Source organism: Vipera berus (genome assembly GCF_964194415.1).
Source record: "Vipera berus genome assembly, chromosome: 7".
Lineage (NCBI taxonomy): Eukaryota > Metazoa > Chordata > Lepidosauria > Squamata > Viperidae > Vipera > Vipera berus.
Window position 1 is genome coordinate 46,620,197 of NC_138209.1, and position 21,477 is coordinate 46,641,673.

General features: G+C 35.3%; 1 protein-coding gene across 1 annotated transcript in view; it reads right to left on the minus strand.

Moving 5' to 3' along the window:
* The window catches only part of STOX2 (storkhead box 2), a gene marked incomplete at both ends in the record, with an annotated part of 82,843 nt that overhangs the window by 11,788 nt on the left and 49,578 nt on the right, over positions 1-21,477 (minus strand). Inside the window, one exon of the mRNA XM_081332105.1 lies at positions 3,335-3,487. Coding sequence (XP_081188231.1) covers positions 3,335-3,487 — 153 coding nt within the window. The remainder of the gene's footprint in view (positions 1-3,334; positions 3,488-21,477) is intronic.

A 21,477-nucleotide genomic window follows, 5' to 3' on the forward strand; every position in this document is an offset into this window, starting at 1 on the left:
CCAAAAAGGAAAGTTTTCACAGACTATTAGTAGTTTGTGTGAGAGGCCTTGATTAGGATTAGAAAATAAATTTGCATAAAAATCCTCCCCAATTGGGGTTGGAATAGGCAGGGCTTTTTTTCCTCACAAAACGCTCAGAACAGAGTTCCGACACCTTTTTTGGATGAAACCTTATAGGGTAGGCAAGGTGGGTTGTATGACATGTGTGAGTTCTGGCACCTTCTTACAAAAAAAGCACTGGGAATAGGAATACTGAATTGGAATTTACATTCTGTCAATAAACCTGATAGAGTACTCCAGAAGAAAATTGAATTTATTCTTTTCACTAAAACTTCAACATTTTACTACATTTTAACTCTATGGAGGCTTTTTAAAAAGGCTATCAGTTTGTGGTTGTCATGCATGATTTTTAGCATTTCAGTGTGGTTTTTTTGTGGTGGGGTGTCCCAGGGCCTTGTACATTGCTGTCCTCAATAACTTTCTGCTATGTAAACAGTCAGAACAGTCCTACAGTCCAACCATTTTGAACTTATTTGCTGATGATTTCAGGTGGAGGAGGGGCACAACATAGGTCAGGGAAGCTGCATGGGTGATAGAGTGCACAGGGGTCCCTTCCTTCCTCCCTCCCTTCCTTTTCCCTTCTCTTACTTTCCCTTTCAAGCAGGCAGTTAAGTGGCTGCTGCTGGTGGATGAGGGAGCAAGGGAAGTTTGCAAGGTTAGTTGGGAACCTGTGAAGGAATATTGAAAATGAAGATCACGTACTAGCAGTATGGTAACAACCAGTAGCATTAAAACAGTCACAACTTTCCCAAGTGTTATTCTATCAGGAGTCATGAATCTTGGATTATGAACACATTCTGTAAGTTAGCCCATTTGAGGTATTTTGGTGTAAAAATTCTTGCCCTATGATGTATTGTTTTGCCAAGTTAAGCATCACAACAACAAGAGATTTAGTAGCATATACTGTAGATGAACTGTGAAGGCAGATATTGAATATAATTTTCTAAGAAGATTAAAGCTGTAAATTGTTTCATGTAGATATACAATACTTGCAGCTTAATGTGTTCATTAATGCATTCTTGAAATGCATTTTTATCAAAAAGACATTATAATTGTATTAGGCACAATCGAACATCTCTTTATCTTCCTTGTATCCACAGCAGAATCAATTTTACTTTGAATACGTTTTAAAATGTGATGTGGTATGATATGACATGATCAGTTTTGGAACCAAGTTGGGCAGAGATGCATTGTTTTGATAAGTCAGTATCTCTTACCTCCTATTTCATCAAAGTTCTCTTATGAATTAATAGGGAACCTCCACTCAGTATCCGTAGATGGTAAAGATTTATTTTGGGTTTTTAAAAAAAGAAGAAAGAAAGAAAGAAAGAAAGAAAGAAAGAAAGAAAGAAAGAAAGAAAGAAAGAAAGAAAGAAAGAAAGAAAGAAAGAAAGAAAGAAAGAAAGAAAGAAAGAAAGAAAGAAAGAAAGAAAGAGGGGGGGAGGGAGATAGAGAGATTGATTCTGGGTAAGATGCTTAGTCCTCTCCTCAAAATTAACATCATAGTTTGAAGTTCCTTCATAATGGGATTCAGATGTTTCTATACCATTAATCTGAGCATGCAGATGCTCTATGGTTAGCCATATAATCCTAGACCGTCTAATAATACGTAGGCATGAAACAACATATTCCAAATACACATAATTTTCTAGTATCATTTTCTTCTAAGATGTATTTTTGAGATTCAATAAACAAAACATTTGCTTAATATATTTGATTTAAAATGCATAATACTTGCAATGTGATGCCATAAATAATTAGCACATTTTCTTCTATATATAGCTGTGGCTCAGATTCCCCCCCCCCATTGCTTAGCAAACTATGCACACCACAATTTCAATCTGGTTTCATATGCTATTAAGGTAGGCATCACACAATCTATACATGTGCATTTCAGAACCCAGACAAAACAGTACATTGATCAGAGCATTTAAAAAATTTTACCCCCAAATTAGAATGCACTTAAAATTATGCATGCTGTCAGACTACATCTGACTTTAAAAACTGTTTTCCAATTGCAAGTATTTTTTCAACTCCTACTTTAAAACTTGAAGGATCTATTTCAAATATATTTGAATACAAAGGTGTTGTGGTGGCATTGTGGTGAGAATGCAGTATTGCAGGCTAACTGCCCATAGCCTAACAGGCTCAAGGTTGACTCAGTCTTCCATCCTTCCGAGGTCGGTAAATTGAGGACCCAGACTGTTGGGGGCAATATGCTGACATTTGTAGACTGCTCAGAAATGCTGTAAGGAATTACAGAACGGTATAGAAGTCTAAGTGCTATTGCTATATTTGCAATATATGCCCTCCATGCATCACGATGAAGACTTAATTGAAAAAAATGTATTATTTGGACTTATAATAATTTTCTTAAATTTATATAAAACAGCAACCTGGGTAAGACACTGAATCTTTTTCTGTAAAGCTTGTAATTTTAAATTACTCCTTGCATATAAATATATCTAAAATAAAGAACAGGAAATCATTTCTAAAAACAATTAGGTATTTTATATAAGGAGAAAATATTACTAAATGTTCAGTAATTATCACATGCCATTCTTGTCACCAGAAAGTTGGGAAAACATTCTGTGATTTCTTACATTCAGTGTTCTTATTTGTTCTAAGAAAGTATGCCAGTCTAGAAGCAATGAGTAAAAGTTGATCTGAATGGTAAACTAAGTTTAATTTTGTTTATTAACTGGATCTGCTACAAAAGAATTATAGCTCATAAATAAAGATAGTAAAACAATTTAAATAAAATGTGTGACCTTATGAACTGAAAATAGAAATGTGCTTAGCACTAAAGGAATAAAATTAGCATAAATGTAGCCCTTTTGTTAAGCATTGTACATGGGCCTAAGGCTACTTTAATAGCTCTATTCTTAACAATATGACACCTTCAAATAAATATCAGTATGTGAAAAATATGTCCATGCGACCTATAAGAGAACAAGAAGAAAAGTAAAATAATATAGGTTTTATTTAAAACACAAAAGTAACCAGAGAGAGAAGAGAATGAATTTAAAAGTATAGTAGATTCTGCTATTATAGGAGAATCATGGAGGCAGAATATAGGTTAACAGTTATTCAATACAGTTTTTTAAAAATAAGATGACTTAGTTCAGAGCCCATACAAATGCATAGCTGGGAACCACATTGTTATTACAGATGAATAATACAGAACAATTATATATACAACTATTGAAGCAGAACTACCTATACATCTTATCGTTTGTGCATGTGTTTAGAGACAGATTAGTATATATTTTACCAGGAAAGCAGGTTGTTAGGTGCTCTATTAAAGCTTCTTGCGTGACTTGTTTTCGTGCTGCGTTCATTGATGAGATGGCCAAGCAAAGGATTTCTCCAAGTGGAATAAATTGTGACTGACTGATGGGTGACATATTGATTGGCGATACATCACCTGTAGATAGAAAATGAGATTCTGCTTAACCATCCTCAAGTGATTGCAATGAGACACGTGCATGCTTCTGTTACAACTTTAGAGTAAAGCCTAATAATATTTTGAAAGCATAAAAAATGCAGATTGTATTTTTATGGAGATTAAAATAGCAACACCTATTTAATTCAACAGTTTGGCTTAATAACTGAATGGAGGAAAAGAGAAAGAGAGGAGATTAAGATGTATAATTACAAGGTACATTTGCAATTATAAACAATTTTAAATAAAATGTATTTTACGTAAATTCTGTATAGTTAAATTAGTGAACTTTAGTATAACATTAGCGAATTAGTGAAATCAGTATAACAGGTAAATAAGAACAATTTACCTATTGTATCAGTGACATCAAAAATCCAATGAAACTACTGGAAAGTAGTATATCTAAAATCAATGAATGGTCTTAAATTGAGGTTTTCAAAAAGTAATGAATGAGTATACGTATTCTGTCACAAAATGTCACAACTGACAGTTTTACCCTTTTAGGTCATTTAACGAAACATTTGCTGGCCACTTTCTATTTATCCAAATCTGTACCTGTATATTACAATAGCTATATTGGAATAACATAGAACATTTTAAAACAGCAATAAGATTATCATTTAAAAATTACCCATTATGAGTGCATAACAGAATCAATTTTAGGAGCCAAAGGACTTTTTTTTTTCAAAACTACGTTTTGTCTATTGTTTTTCAAATTCAAAACAACATGCTAGAAAAATGATGGAAAACCACAATAGGAATGGATGATTAACTTCATGCTCTCTTTTGGACTTTTCAAAGATACTTGGTAGCCACCTTAAGATATTGTACTAGATATGTTGCTAATCCAATCAATGAAGAGACTGCTTATACTCCTAAGGTAAGAACAGGGGGACTTTTATAGAAAATTGTCAAATAATTTATTTAAAAACAAATATATTTTATTTGGAGAGTGGAGACAGGGACAAGATATATACCCCAAATCTCTGTAACAGTATTTTGACTGTAAGAAGGAAGTATCATATGCAATGCTAATGCCCTGCCTGATATAAGCAGACTTAAACAAAAGTTCATTAAATGTTTGAGAAAGATTAAAGGGGCTAGATTCAATCTCTCAATTGAATATTGAATACTTATTAATAAGCAAACATTTTACAGTGGTACCTCGGTACTCAATTGCTTCAAAACATGTCGAATTTGGTACTAAATGCATTTTGACGTGAAAATGCTGTCTGGTATTCATTGTTTGTTACTTGACGCACAGCGATAAGAAAAGGCGGACAGCTGGGAAGAATGGACAGAGTCAGTCATGCAGGTAAGGTCAATGCAAAAGGAAGAGGGGGATGGTCGCAGAGGATGGACAGGAAGCTCGCCATGCAGGGAAAGTTGCTAATATAGGAAAAGGGAAGTCCTTCCCGGCCAAAACAAAGGGTCACAGGGGAAGTCACACGGTTTGTTTGGCAATCATTGTTTTCATCATTTGTTTTTAGTATTTGTTCCACCTCCTGGAACCAATTAATTGCATTTTCAACCCACTATGGAAACATGGTCAGTTGGGGGTCACAAATATTCACATATGCATATATTACACATGTACATCTGCATTCACCCAGCATACTAAACTGCTGAATTGGGAACATTATGGGAGAAGAACATTTCCTCCTATTTTACCTACAACTCCTTGTAGGTTTCTGGTTCCCCACTGCTGCTAAGACCAAGGAACTAAGTAAGTTTGACTTGGTTTCATCCCCACCCAGAACTTCTATTTTAAGGCTATTTTCTTGCTAACACTAGTAGTGGCAATGAGTGATCTGTTGAAAATTCTAACAGAATCCTGATCAGATGGATTTCAGAATGACCACAAATAAGGTAACCTCAACAGAAGAGAACTTATAAAAATTCTTTTTAATACTGACCAGAAAAATACAAGGAAGAATTACTGAAGAAAAACTAACCATAAAGAAGAAAAAGTCTTGCTAAAATATTTTGTAAATGAAATTTTGTCTCACATTTTTAAAGATACGAACATGTAAATGGAAGCTAAACCAATTGACTAAAACTTTAAAAATACTGAACAAAATTTCCTACTAGTCCATAAGACAATAGATGTTCTAATGCAGTAATTTCCTCCTCTACCCTCTTATTCATTCATTCCTGCAATTTATATGTTACTTAGTCCAAAATGTTCAGAGCTGCTTACAAATTATAGAAAATAAAACAAAGGAAGTTTTAAAATAACCCAATCAACTTTCTAGCCATAAGTTTACACTGAGAAAAACACTTCTAGCAGCAAAAATAATGTTTTATAGGGAGGGTAGCCTGCCATGCCATGAATTTCCATAAATTTTTTTGGAACATTTGGTTCTGGCAAATTTCCTGAACACCATCAGGTTGGTGCTAACCAGATCTCCAAAGAAGAAGGGCACTGGCTATGGCACATCAAAAAAGTAATTAAAAAGTAATAAATGTTTACATATGCCTAATTGTTCTGCCTTTTAAAAGCTTATCATAATTCAGTTCTTCTGATACCTTAGATAATAACTACGGTACTTGTTGTGTGTCATGACAGTGCAATCCTCATTCATCTTCGCTGCCAGAATTAATTCTAAAGGGACTCAACTGATGTCTATAAGCTACTAAATGACTCATTTAAAAGACAAGTACCGTACATTAGTAAAGTTCACAAAGAAGCAATGTCAGCTCATCTTCTTCTCACAGAAATAAGAAGTGGCTACATTTTATCCCAAATATCCTTTGGGACTAGGAAATTACAAATATTTTATAACAATAGTTAAGCGAATAATTTGTGATATGTTCAAATGATTGAAAAGTTTTCAATTTAATTAATAACTGCAAAATACATTTTTAAACCAGAACTGTATCAGTTGAATTGGTTTTAAGACATACTAGGTTTTACACAGTGTATCAAAGTCTGCTTTTCTAATATATGCATAGCCAGGATATACGGAGGGCTGAATTTTTAAGAGATGAAATTGGTTTCACCTTAAACCATCAGTCATTTTTTAAAAAGGTGAAATGTTATGACCCATTCATTTCAGAAAAGTATCCCCTGCCAAAAAGAAGAAGAAAGAAAAGAGGTTGGTCGGCTACAGTTTTTGCACTTTCGCTTTAAAACATTATAAAATATATTTGCCCTGGTGTATTGCCTTTCAAAGATAAAATCACAACAATTAGAAGCCCTTTAATTAATAAAAAATGTTATTTCTTCTGAATGCTACTCCTCTTTGCTGATATGCACAAAATCAAACATAAACTCCCATTGAATTACTATATACAGCCTGTCAATATTTATGTTACAAATGAAATGGGAAATGGAAAACTAAGGGCCACAAGATAAAATGCTTTTACAGCTTGACAGTACATTTTATTCAAATACTTCCAATAAAGGTCTTATAACTACTGTTTTAAGTGAAAGAGTAGTCGGCTCAGAACAAACAAAACAGAAATTCCTGCTTCCTATCACCTTCTCATTTTCAGTACCCAGCATGAAAATGTCTACATAAAGAAGTTTCACTAGTGAACAAGATGTTGCTTATAGATTCCACAGAATTGTAAAACAGAACTAAATTTCATTAATTTACAAAGCTATTGTGCAGCTCTCAATCAACATAAATTACTATCCCATTTTACCGATCAAAATAAAATACAAAGTACAGCGAAGTTAGTAGCAATACAGATATGACCTCCACCAAGCCCATTCATATATCTGCTCTATTGTTGTTGTTGTTATTTAATATATCTAAATATCCAACTCTTTAAACATTTTAAACCTTGCAACGTAGGAGAAAAGATAAGCAAATATGGCTTCTGCGACCAGCAGTTGTGACAAGAGGCACTTCTGTTTTCTTTATAATGAAAGAGCAGTTGCATTTGTAAATTTCCTGGACTCACCTTGTGTTACATCAATGGGTAAGCATGTGTAACACTTTGTGCTACCATCAGTGGGTAAGCATGTGCAGCCAGAAGCAAAGAATAATCTGCATATACTCTGTACTGGGTCATATGAACAGGAGGAAGGAGAGATGGTAACCACCACTCAACTGTATATCCCATAGGGATATGTCACAGATCATCTCTCCCCCCCCCCCCACCTGGCAATCTCAAGCCAAATCTACTATTTAGAACTCAACCTTCCTTTTCCCAGCTTCTCAAACAGTACCAAATTTGGGTCTATTCCATTCAGTTTATTAAGCGTTAACCTGCCAATGGGTGGGCAATCATGTGGAGGTCTGAGCTCTTCTGCAATTTTCCCCAATATTCCTTGGTGTTGGAAAGAAAAAGGAACCTCTAAAGGACTATCACATCAATATATCCTTGTACATATATTTATATGTACAAGCCACTGCTGATCTGAAGTTCCAATAGTCTTATGGTATGGAATCCCAAACTGCAACCATAATAGAAAGCAATTTTGTCAACATTCTAGTGTTTGACCTACTAGATATTAGATTTTTCTTTACCACTCTTTGAAGATTGAAAAGTGTGTGCTATAGAAATAGGAAGAGTTTCCTTTCCTCCATGTTTCCCAGTATCCGACTTAAGGCATTAAAGTGCTTTTAGTGTTTTGGTTCACAATGAAAACATGTTCCTGGATGCATCAGAGCATCAAATTATGATAAGAAGAAAAGTTCTTAAAAGTCTGCCATATAGTTCCAGTGATCAAGAACACATTATAAGCATTACCCTTACCAAAATAGAAAAATAAGGAAATATTTTTCCCTTTTATCATAAGTACAATTTCAGTAATGTACTACATTACTTCTATAGTACTTCTGTACTACAACTAAAACTCTTCTTCCCATAACTCATATTTTATCTACAAGTTCTTGCCATTCAGTTCATTATGAGAAATATCACATGTTAATTTTGATCAAAAAACCAACTTTATATTCCTTTCTTTTGTTTTTAACCATCTTGATCTTTGATTCCCATAGTGTCTCAGAATTTGATTCTTTTCCATTACTCTTGGTCATCTCTCAGAAGCTTTTTCAAAACTTTAACATCTGCCATTTGTAAATTCAAATTAAGATTCCCACATCACTCTTCTGGTTTGTTATTTGTATACCCTTTTTAATTATTAAGACATCAGCTGATTCTATTTGTAAACCCAGTGTAACATCTTTTTCTTATCATTCTTGTAACCTCTTATTGTTAAATTCACATTCAAATCAGCCTTAGTCTTAATCTTGTCCAGCACCTATAACCTCTTTTCGATTCATTTTTATAATAGGCAATCTTAACTATTGGGTACTTTGTTCCCTAACTTTGAATTCTTTCAAAGTTAAGAGTATTTTGCTCCATTCTGTATTAGTAGCTCTCTTCTCCTTTATTTGTAATCTTTATAATCTCTTCTTTCTGATTCTCTCTAGTGTCTAACTTTCAAAGTACCTTCTTATCATTTTCTTTTTCTCATCAACATTTTCCCATGGAAAGGTTTCTTAATTTCCAAATGTTCATATATTTTTAAAAAGAATTCTAAACAACACACAGGAAGAATCCTGTAATTCATTTAAAAATTTACTTCAAATTCATCTGGTCCATTAGTTAATTTATAACTTTCCAAAATCAACATGTAGATCACCCTTTTTCCGTTTATTCAAAAATGACATTTTTTAAGTCCTTCAATTTAAATTTAAACTTTGCCAAGGACTGAACAAAACTCACATGGTGTGATGAATTTTGCAATTCTGAAGGTTCTTAATATCTGAAAAATCATTACTAAGAAGTGATTAAGAAAGTATGGAAAACCTGTGTCCTTTTGGGCAAAGATAACAACACCTCAGTTCCCAAATCCCAACTCCCTAAACTGGCCAAAATTGCTGTGTTACAATCTTCCTCATGGAGAAACTAGTGTATGGAGCATGTGTGGGCAATTCCAAGTCCTCTCTTGTCAAGAATTCTGAAAATGGATCCATTTTCTCTCTTATTCTGCCAAAATCATCAGCTACATTTTCAGCAGAGCAGTTCACCAATGCTTTACCAGAAGTCAGAAACAATGGAATCAATGATCACGCCAGAATGCTGATAGAAACTTCCAAAGGTAGAAATTACTTGCTTTTCTTGCTCTTGATAACTTTGAGAAATTATTCTCAGTCTATTGTTTCTATTTGTTGACTAGATGCTGCTAAATACTGCAACTCTCAAAGGTAAAAAACAAGACTGAATTTACAGAAGGTAAGTCACAAAAACATTTTATATTCTGTATTGGGCTGAGAACAGTGGAGTAGAATAGTTAGCAATTCATAAGAAACAGAATTTATGTCCATAAAAGGGTAAATTAACAGGCAATAACAATCAGTGAGATGAAATACTGAGAGATACAAAATTTTCTCAGAATGATCAAATCATGGTTTGATTTTTATGATCACACATGATGCTATTATTTTTTGTAGGGCTGTCTTTAAACCTATTTATATATAACTATGTTAAAAGTTTCTCTTAAAAGCCCAAATTCCTTCTTCCTATTCAGGCGTTGTAATGAAAATTTTAAAAAATCACAAACTAAAACAGTTTTTACAAAAAGTTGAATTTGGTAAAATGTCCCTCTCAAGGAATAAAGGAACTACTATGAAAATGCATAGACAGACACCCCTCCACCCCACCCTACCACACACAATACATAGATATAAATTATTGTCCTTTTAGTTTGGCCATATGTTACCCACCCACATATACCCCCTTAAACATTATACAATGTAGGGCAATTCTCCACAGACTTACTCAGGAGTAAGTCCAGATAAATACAATGCAATTTACTGAGTAATAAACAGAGGGTTTTTTAAGGCTTTAAATCTCATTTAAAAGAAAAATCAGAATAAATTCTGCCCAGAATTGCAAACTGCTGTGTTGATGAACCACCAGAGGGAGCACTTTTTGTAGAAATAGACAGTTGTTGCTCCTAGGAAGTATTTAATTTTATGCTGACTTGCAAAACATACTCCCATACTTTGTAGCGGGGCAAGGACCATAAATAAAGAAGATATCTCCCTATCTTCTGGTGTTTATGTTCTTCTCTTTAATAATGAATTAAGTCTAGACTAGCCCAGGTTGTTTTCCAAACAAAGCTGAGAAAATGTTACAATACATATAGAACAATTCAGAATCACAACTATAACAGATTCACCTAAACCAGAGGTAGGCAACCTTGGCATTTTTATGACTTGTGGACTTCAACTCCCAGAATTCCTGAGTCAGCATGGCTGGTTCAGGAATTCTGGGTATTGAAGTCCACAAGTCATAAAAGAGCCAAGGTTGCCTACCCCTGACCTAAACTATAAAAATCTAGTTTTAAAATACATACATTCAAGTCTTATTTGTAGTATGCAATTTCTAAAAATGTTCTTAAAAATTCACTCATTTCTTAAAGCTGGTAGAATAAAATCACTGCTGAGTATGCAGCATTGTTCTGGGTGAGAATAAAAATCTTTTTCATGTTCCTATGTTTTAACATAGTTAGGGACAGGCAATCTGAGGACCACATGTAGCCCTCAAAAATTTGGGGAGGAGCAGGCAACCCACAGAGCTCCCCACTGCAACAAATTAAGAGTAGTATGTTTTCAGTGAAAGAAGAGAAAAGTTGGTATTTTCTTTGCAGGAGACAGTTTTCAAAGGTTTAATTCAGAGGTCTTCAAACTTGGCCCTTTTATGACTTGTGGACTTCAACTCCCAGAATTTCTCAGCCAGGCACGCTGGCTGAGGAATTCTGGGAGTTGAAGACCGCAAGTCATAAAAGGGTCAAGTTTGAAGACCCCTGCTTTAACTCATGGATGGAGTAAACACAGAACATCATGGACTTTTGTTTTTTTTTCTTTTCTGGGGTGCTGCTTTTCAATACAGGTATTCCTCAGGTTATGATGGCAATTGGGAATTTCTGCTGCTAAGTGATGTGGTCCTAAAGCTAAAGCATATAATTGTATCCTTAGCACTAGCCATCCCAGCAGCTCCAACAGCTATTTTAATTCTATCCCACGTAAGTCATTAAGTGAGGACCTCACATGGTTGTGACATGGGAAAAGGTGGGAGATCCAGACAAGCAGGCCAGCCAGGAGACTTATGGGCTGTTGGGTGAGTGTTGCAAATGGGCACTATGAACTATGTAGCTTAGCAATCAAACAGGCAGTTTTAACAGCCACTCAAGTTATGTTAGTACTAAAAAGTAACTTTGTGACTAATCCTTGCAGCTAGACCAATCCTTTTGCAGGTCTGTAAAGGGAAGCTGAAGTAAGATCATAAGAACAAAGTTTCACTTAGCGAGCTTTTTGTTTCAGAACTGAATTGCTTAACTGCGGCCACAAAAATATAATGGTGCGTGGTATCTGACAAGGTCAGATAAAAGACAGCTTAGCCTATAGCAGGAATGTGAGTGGAGCAAGGGTCTCAGAAGGTACTCAGTGTGGTTTCCTGGGCTGTTAAGTGGACAAGGTGAAAGTAGTACTTTCAGCCTTGCAAGATTTTGTTAGTGTAGCCTTATAATGAAGTGGAATTAGGTTATCGGATCAAGTTTCCTGTATGGTCTACTTGTAAGGTTGACACTAAATGAAGACGACCTGAACAGATACAACTGGTAGAAAGACCAACTTTTGCTCCAAATTATAAACATTAAATTAAACAATATTTCTAGTTGTAATTTATTTCTAGAGAAATTTCGTCACTTTTCTTGAGAAATGCATATACTCTGTAATTGAACGTTAACTCTTATTACAAAGTAAAGAGAAGCCAATTGTGATTTCTAGACATGAATTTGAATGCAATTTGTTAACAAGATTCACATCCCAATACATAAAAGGAATGTGAATGATAAAACAGAGCATAACTTATTTTTTGAACAGCATTCTGCATAGCCCACCAACAAAGAGCAGCCTCTTTTTGAAAACTGTGAAAACAAGACATGTTTTATTTATTAAATAAATCACTGGTTGCTGCCTCCACTTCAACCATATGGTAGAAGTAATCCCCCCAATTAGGCACAGTCAACTGTTTTCCACCATTCCCACCCATACAGATTTAGAAGCAGTTGTATAAAGAGAAGCTGATTAATTTCAGGACAATCCTGTAGATTACACAATAGTTCTCTTTCCACTGCTCATTTGTTCTCCCTGCAACTGCCCAGCATGTGCTCCATTTTCCATGATTCTTTCTCTGGGTAAGGAACAGGCTCATCTCCACTCACCCCCAACCCAGTATTTGGTGATTTTAAAGATATGGAAGATGCCAGATCTGATGTTGCAGTAAATTCACCTAGTAATTCTCTGCACTTACAGTGTGATGTGAAAAAAAATGACCAAACAATTTTGTCTGATGATAAGAAAGGCAAACCAAATAGGGGCACTGTGATAAGATAGAGCACTGGTCAACACTTAATGCAGGCCTTAGATTGCAAAGTACAACCAAGAAAAACGGAGACATGTTCAATGAACAACATAGGTCTTGAGATTGACCTGCTAGTGGTGATGGTCAATACAGACAGCCTCCGGGCAAAGAGTTAATACTGGCAAGGCAACAACTAAAAGCTTGAAATCTCTCTAATCCATTACCATAATAAGGGACAGGTATGTACTGTCTCCCCTCCTAAAACACAAACTTCAAACCTGGTGTACCACACTGATAGGGAAAAAGGCACAAGAATATGTCTCTTGATTCAATCATAAATAGGGCTTGCATTTAGTATATAGTACTGAAATTCTTACATAATTATTTCATTTGCTTGTTTTGCAATACATTTATTTATTAGACTCCTGCATCCCTGAAAGCCTGCCTACATATGTTTCTAGTTCTAATATCTGCCATTCAAATTCCTTTCATGAAATCTGTTTTGTAATCATATTAACAAGGCTCTGGAAGTAGATATTAAGTCTGGGGATGAGGAGATTATCAATCAGAATCAGAACAGAACAGTCTTCTAGTCCAGCCCTCTGCTCAAGCAGGCGTCCCTATATGATATCATTTCAGACAAGTGGCTGTCCAGTCTCATCTTAAAAGGAGCTATCAGGAGTAGACAAAGAAAACAAGGTTATCTCCAAAACAAATTTCACTAGACTTTATACCTGTGCCTGTTCTGTCATCCACCACAGCAAACTGTGAAAGACTAACAGGTTTTGGCTTCCTTTATTTTTCAACTGTTTACATTTTGGTTGTCTCTAGAACAAGAGAAATAATGTCTCTCTGCATTGTATCTAACATTGTAAGACTTAGTAACTTGCCTTCATTTGTTTTGATTTCCTTATTCCTTCCGGAGTCCTTTTCCCTTTTGTACTGTTGAAGGCATAGTCTCATTTTTATTTGTAAGGAGATCTGGGAGACTTTCTAGGGTATGAATGCTTTAAATAAAGAAATTAAATAAATTAGTCACTTTAACGATGCCTCTGGTTGCAATGTCACATACTCTTTCATCCTGTGCTTACTAGGGACCCTTCAAGGAGCACCAATTGAACAGCTCCAGCCAAAGTAATATTTAAACCATGATATATGGACAGCTACAACACATTGTCTCCACTCCCACTCTAGCTTTTATCAATCAACAGTGTCTTTGAAAAAAGTTCCTGTTTGTTATAAAGAAATTTGTTCCCAAATCTGTTCCTTTCATGTCTTGTATTGTTTTGGTATTGCATGCAGGAAGTCAGAGGTCATTGGGTAAGAAATGTATCATTTTTCAGTATTTATACAATTCCTAGAAAATTACAATAATAAATTAATGTTATTGCTACTGTATCTAAAATAATTGGGACTGTACAACAATTATTAAAAATCATAAGACCTTGCCTACAGCTTGAACTCAAAATTACTAAAACCTAAAAGACACACCAGGGGAAAAGTAGTAGAATAACCAAATATTTGTCTTCTACTACATTATTTGATTAACTAGTTCTTCCCAGTACTATCCAAGTATTTTCTCAGCTATTCTATTGAATATTACTCCAGTATAGCTTAAATGAGTCCTATACATATTTTTAAAAATAAGCCTGCTGAAAACAATGACATTTATTATTTAGTAAATATGAATGGGATTGGATTATAAGAAACTTTTTAAAATAAGTCTATTTAACAAACAGAATTACCCAACAATAACTACAATAGTCCTGGAAATTCAGGTTCGGTAATTATTTTTGACATATCTCTCTCTCTCTCTCTCTCTCTCTCTCTCTCTCTCTCTCTCTCTCTCTCTCTCTCTCTCTCTCTCTCTCTCTCTCTCTCTCTCTCTCTCTCTCTCTCACACACACACACACACACACACACACACACACAGATATACATCCTTCCTTCAAAGTATACAGGCTCATACTTGCCTCTGAAACAACTCTATGAGGAACTGGAAGCTTCATAACGTAGGATTTTAAACTTTGTTTCTCTAAAGTCAGATACCAGATTTGATTGCATTACATTAAGCTTAATAATCTCAAAATATTTCTAGGAAATGTGAATTCAAATAAATCATAAACAGAATATGCCAGACATTCTTGAAATAGACAAGAACGAAAACAGGTTTAAAATCAAATGGATATAAATTTAAATGCTAGTTTATAATGAAATAAATACAACCAACTTTTACAATAAGCACACAAAAGAGCAAATATTTTTCAGAGAATATGTTAGTTTATCATACGAGTTTATATGACACTGGAAATGTACTGACTAAAAACATTGAATTGACATTCTTTCTTGGGCCATTGGAATGCACAACATCTTACACACAAATGCATAAACACATACATAGACATGAACACCAAGAACAAACGTTCGCTTCTGTTTTGGATTAGCTTCTCTACACAAAAACCTAATTGTATATGTGAAAGTGTTAGAAACTACTCAACATTTCTATCATCTATATATGTGTCTTCTCTCCCTGCTGGACATTTCATTATCTATACCAGTATGTCTACCTGACTGGCAACATTAACTTCCCTGGGGCAGAGAGATCTTTCACTCTGACTTTACTGCACTCTGTATTCCTGGCCATTCGCCAAATTTCCTGCTAAGTCACAGATTCTTTTTCCTAAATAAGAAGAGAGAAACCAGTTGTTGTTGTTTTTTTTAAAAAAACATAATAGCTATAACAGTACAAATTATTAGTCAGAAAACTATAGCAAGGCAAGAACTGCAGTTCCAGTGTCAGTGTCCTATGTGAAAGAGAGAAAAATGATAGAGGTAATTTTTCTTTTCACTTGAATTAGGAGATAACATTGTTCTTAGATGTGTACCCACTATGGATGACCTGGATATTTCCCATATTAATTCCCACTGGTAGTCCAAGTTATTAAAACTTTTAAACTTTTCACCACAGAGCAAGGCAGTTTCACTACAGAAAACCTACTGTATTAGCTTCACTGATACTCATAGCAATTCTAAGATATTTTGTCCCATCAGCATAACATATAAGATTTAAAATTTTGGATGCTGTCCCCTAACCAAATAATTTCATTTTTTTTTCTCTTTAACAATTTTTCACTGCAATCCACATACAGGTACTTGCTTTTTCATATTCTAATCCATGTGGCCTACATTTTTAAAAAAGTTATTTTCCACCATAGCAAAGGGTAGCAAAAAGGGTATATAACTGTTCCATGTCCAAAATACTAAGGTGCTAGAACAGAAACAAAAGAGCTGTTTTTCTTTAGAGTAAAGAATCCCATATGAATTATTTTATCTAGAGGGGCTACATACCAAATATAGATAGTCAGAGCCAGTAGTAGGCAGGATGAAATCAAAACAGAATCCACTTCTTTTTCTTTCTCTACTTCTCTTTTCCCCCCTCATATGTCTTTTATATTTCTGATGTTTGCTTCTGTATGTTTCTCTCTCAGGCTACAGGAAAAGGAATAGATCAGTCTCGCCAAGGGTCCATTAAAATTGAACTTGTTATTCATCTCCCAGTTAAGGATACACAATACAGTTAGAAAAGAAGCATGAAATACTTATGTGCATTTTAGGTACACACATCACAATGTGGAAAGTTACTGTAGCTAATCAACATTGTGTGTGGAAACTGAGTCACTCTTTTTGCTAAAGTCTTGTGCTCTAAATAATCAAATTGTTTCTAGTGCTCTTTGCTAAGCTTTTTTTGGAAATATTTGTATAAATATTCAAACTACGTATTTAATACAAGTCACATGTGAATTTATACTTGCAACATGCAAATCTGATAATTATGCAGCAACTGTTTTGATTTGGTTATGTATGTGCTCAAACAGGTCAAACTAAACAGTCAAGAAAGTGATGCCACAACATGATGGAACTTAAAGCACAATGTAACCCACCAGCAATTATTTCTAAAAAAAATTATTGGCTCAAAGCATTATAAAATCCTCTTCCGATGCTTAGTCAGAAATAGAACCATACGATTCCTAGTGAATTTCAGGGTCTATTTTTAATACAAATACAGTAATAACGTGATAGTACTTTTTGATCTTACAAACAGTCACTGTTTTTAACAAAAACACAAAATGTATTTGCATATCATAGCTCTTAACATCCTAAACAGCTATATTTCCAGACCATAACAGGTGCTAAAACTACATTAGATACTTTTTCTCTGCACAGAGGAATTATTTACAGGCTACAGAACTGACTATAGGAAATTGCTATATAAATGTACTAGCCAAATCCCAGAAATCACTTCATGAGATAATTTGGTTTCTCCTTCCAGGGGTGGAGAAAGTAATTCCAAACTTTCCAACATCAGCCTTTATATGATGGGTTACAAAGATTAACGCCACCACATTTATAACTATGCTGAGTGTTACGGCGTAATGCTGAAAGTAGCTCTTCCTAAATAATGTCAATCAATCTGCAATCAAACCTTAACACTGATCCCCGACGTTCCCCACCTCTTATCACATTAGTACAGACAGAAACCCTGCAAATCATAGGGAGGCAATTAGTCCAAAATGGAATGAAAATAATCTACTCTGCAGCCTTTTAAAGATGCATTCTATAATCCCCAAAGATTCAAAAGCATTACCTCACCGCTGCTTTGAGACAAACTGAGCATTCACTCTGGGCTCTACCCAGCATTCCCTGGTTCACACAAAGACAACAGAGGTGTGACCAATCACATTGTGGCAAGCAGGCACTGTTTGAAAGCTCCCTCCCTGCACTGCCCATTGACATGCTCGCTGGCAGCCTGCTGAACTTGTTGTCATGGCAACACATCTTAGCTGCTCTCCACTGAGGTTTGTTATATTATTCAGCCCCTCTCCCTTTTCACCACTCTTGCTAATTAAAAATTTAGGCCCACGTTTTGCGTTTTGGAGCAAACAGAAAGAAACAGACTCCTTGGTCTTGAAAAAGCTAAAAGGGCACAATTAAAAAATTAATTACAGGATCTGTTCTAACCTATCAAAGGTCCGCTGCTCAGACCTGGACAGATAAACTTTTCGCTCAAGCCTGTCTTTGTTTTACAGCAAACAAGCTCAAACCAAAAGTACCCCCTTCTACATCTTGCAGACGATAGAGACAATGCTCTCCTTAAAATGATGGCTTCTATACTATCTGCTGGCTAGAATACTTTAACAATAGTGCTCTGAGTGCTCCCGTGAAGTGAGGCAGGAGAAAGGACAAAATGAAACTTTCCACGGCTAAACAGTTACATGGTCAAGGAGTGATGCTATATTGAATACCCAGAGCCCACATGAAGTCCCACAACTGACCTCATGAAACTTTCCTTCGAATCTAAATGATGAGTAAAGTCATGAAAAAGGAGAAAGGACCTAAAAATGAACTACATGTCAGGATTAAAGCTATATTGTCATAACAATATGCTTAAATAGTTAAGACAACCATAGCTGACCAAATAGAAGAGGTCAGAAACCTGTGAATGAACCAGTATCTTTAGGGCTACAATCCCAATGTGCTGGTGCCAGGTTTCTTTGAAGAAATTCAAGGGTTTTAAAAGTGAAGCAGTTAACCACTTTAAGGATATTAGTTGCTTTTTATTGGAGATTATTTGATTCGCTCCTTGAAAGAATGCTTAAACAATCTATGAGAATATGCTTTGATGTCCACATCACTTTATAATTTATTTTTGAATTAGATAATAATATCCTAATGGAAATCATTCCTAGACTATAATCTAATACACTGATTTATATCACACCTGAAAAATGGGGGTTTCTATCCATGAAGCCTATACTTTAACTTCACAGTAGTTAAAATAATCTCATGGGAAATTATATTCCTAGTATTAGGTCAATTTTAATCAATAATCTTTACTGTGTTAATCATGGTTCTTACTATATATCTTAGCTTAAATTTTAAATGTTTAATTTTAAGTGATATAACAGATTTTATAATTTCATAAGTAAATAGTGATATTTGGAAAACCTGTTTTCAAACTAGATTTAGAATAGACAATTGGAAAAGACTAATACTGTGCTGTGTTGTACATTTCTTATCAACAGGAAAATTGGATTTGTTGTTATAGAATTTGAATATGACTCCTCTCTGTGTTTGTTGAACACATTTGCCTTCCAAATGGTTTATAGCTATTATCTCCATCATTTGCCCTCTAAAACTCCTGCCTCTACAGATCTTTGAGTGTCTTTTTTTCAGGTGACAAAGATCCTCTTAAAAGAACAGTTAGATTTATTTTTATATGTATAGTTAGGTTTGTACACATGCAGCCAATGCACAAAGGCAAGAGGTGCCAATGCTGCAAGGTGGGGGTCAGATTTTATATAACTGTTCACTAAGTTTTTACTTTCCTTTTGGCTGCTGAACAAATTAAACTCAAAGTTTATGGGTTCCTTCCCTGTCATCAGATCAGATAGTAGCTTTCCATCTGTAATCATCCATCTCAATAAAAATATATTTCACTTTTCTGTCCCTGTATGAAAGGGGCCTCCCTATTCCTTATAATCAGGGCCTTCTCCTCCCCCACCAGTTCTTGTAGATGGAAAGGGAGATAAAAGAGTATTCTGGATTCTTGATACAGGATTCTGCTATCATTCGCACCCTTTGGAGGTCTCCACTGATATTAGTACCAAAAAGGCTTTTCCCCCTTCCATTCAATGGTGTTTGACTCTTGGGAGTCTTCCTGGACAAGTCCCTGTAGTTTTATTGGCAAGGTTTTTCAGAAGTGGTTTATGATTGCCTCTTCCCTAGGATTGATAGAAATGACTGGCTGAAGAACTGAAGAAGCTTCTTGGATGAGAAGTTTAATATTTTCAAGGAAAACCCAAGAAGTTCTAGTTTCCTTTCGAAAAGCACCTTTGGGACAACCATGACCTGGACATTGAGATAGACATTTGACTGGCTCAAGGTCACCAGGTGGCTTCATGCCTTAAGGTGGGACTGGTTTCTAGGCTGATGCTTTAACTACTACACCAAACTGGCATAAAAAGGCATAAAGACTGTATTTTTTGCACAACCTTCTATCAATCAGTCAGTAACAAGGATTAGAAAACTACAGAAACAGAAAGATAAAACTTAATAATCCTATACAGCACTGTTTTTGATATATCCTCTCTATTACTAGACTAGTTATGCATTCATCCCTATATTCATTTATAACACAGCAACTGTCAAAAGAAAATAGCTTCCACAGACTGATAGCCTGCAAGTAGCCTTACTCTCCCCAGATAATCCAAGAAGTGATTATATACAAAACTAACCTTGGTATTTGTGAAGTATGGATAGTTAATGTGAGATCTACAACATGATCCCTCAGGGTCAATATAGGAGGTGTATAAATGTAACATATAAATAAATAACTAGTTAATTAGGTATTAAAATTAAGACATCTGTTAAATATAGTATAATATGATATGACGACATGTTATATGATATAATATATATTTTTGTAGGCCCACAACCTTTTGGGCACCAGGGAGTGGTTCCGTGGAAAGAGGTTTTTCCGCAGACCGGAGGGACGTGGTTTGGCATGCTGCTTGCATCCCATGGATGGGGCTTTGCTTGTTTGCACAGCCCTGTTTCTGGCATGCTGTGGCTCAGTGCCAGTCCACAAACTGGGGTTGGGGACCCTTTACCTAGAGTAGTCCCATGGCAAAACAAGCAGCAAATATGTTTAACAGATAAAATATAATAATAAAAACTGCATCATAACTGCCTGAAATCAGTCTAGCACAATACCAATGAAGAAATAGAATAGCTCTCAAAAGAAAGCAGCACGGCTGCATAAAGAACTCTCTGATAAATTGAAAGACAAAAAGGACAAGTATAAAAAATGGAAAGAGGGGCACTTAACTAAGACAGAATATCAGCAGATAGCCCAAGCTTGCAAAGGTGAAGTGAGGAAAGCTAAGGCTCAAAATGAACTAAGGCTTGTGACAAAAGTCAAAAAATAACAAAAAAAGCTTCTTTCAACATGTAAAACAAAGAAAAAAGTTAAGGAAATGATTGGTCTATTAGTGGCAAGAAGGTGACAAGCAACAGGGGGAAACCAGAACTACTTGTTTTTTGCATCCGTCTTTACCCAAAGGGAAAAACAGTCCAACCTATGAAAAACTACCGTAAAATACAGATTAGAAAGTTAAAATAGGCAAGAAAATGGTAAGTGAGCACCTGTCCAGCCTAGACGAGTTCAAATCAACAGGATCAGATGAATTACGCTCCAAAGTTCTGAAGGAACTGGCAGACATTTATTTATTTATTTATTTATTTATTTTTGGGACTTATATGCCGCCCTATCTCCCGAAGGACTCAGGGCGGCTAACAACAATAAAAAACAACAATACAAAAATTAAAAAAGAATTAAATAACAGCCCCAAAATAAATTAATTACACAGTTAAAAAATTAAAAATTAAAACATATTTAAAAACCCATCATCAATCCAGGTCAGCCTGATGGAAGAAAAAAGTTTTGAGGTTGCGGCGAAAGGACCGGAGGTCCGGGGCCATCTGAAGCTCAAGGGGGAGTTGGTTCCAAAGGGCTGGTGCTCCCACAGAGAAGGCCCTCCCCCTGGGGGTCGCCAGCCGACATTGTCTGGCCGACGGCACCC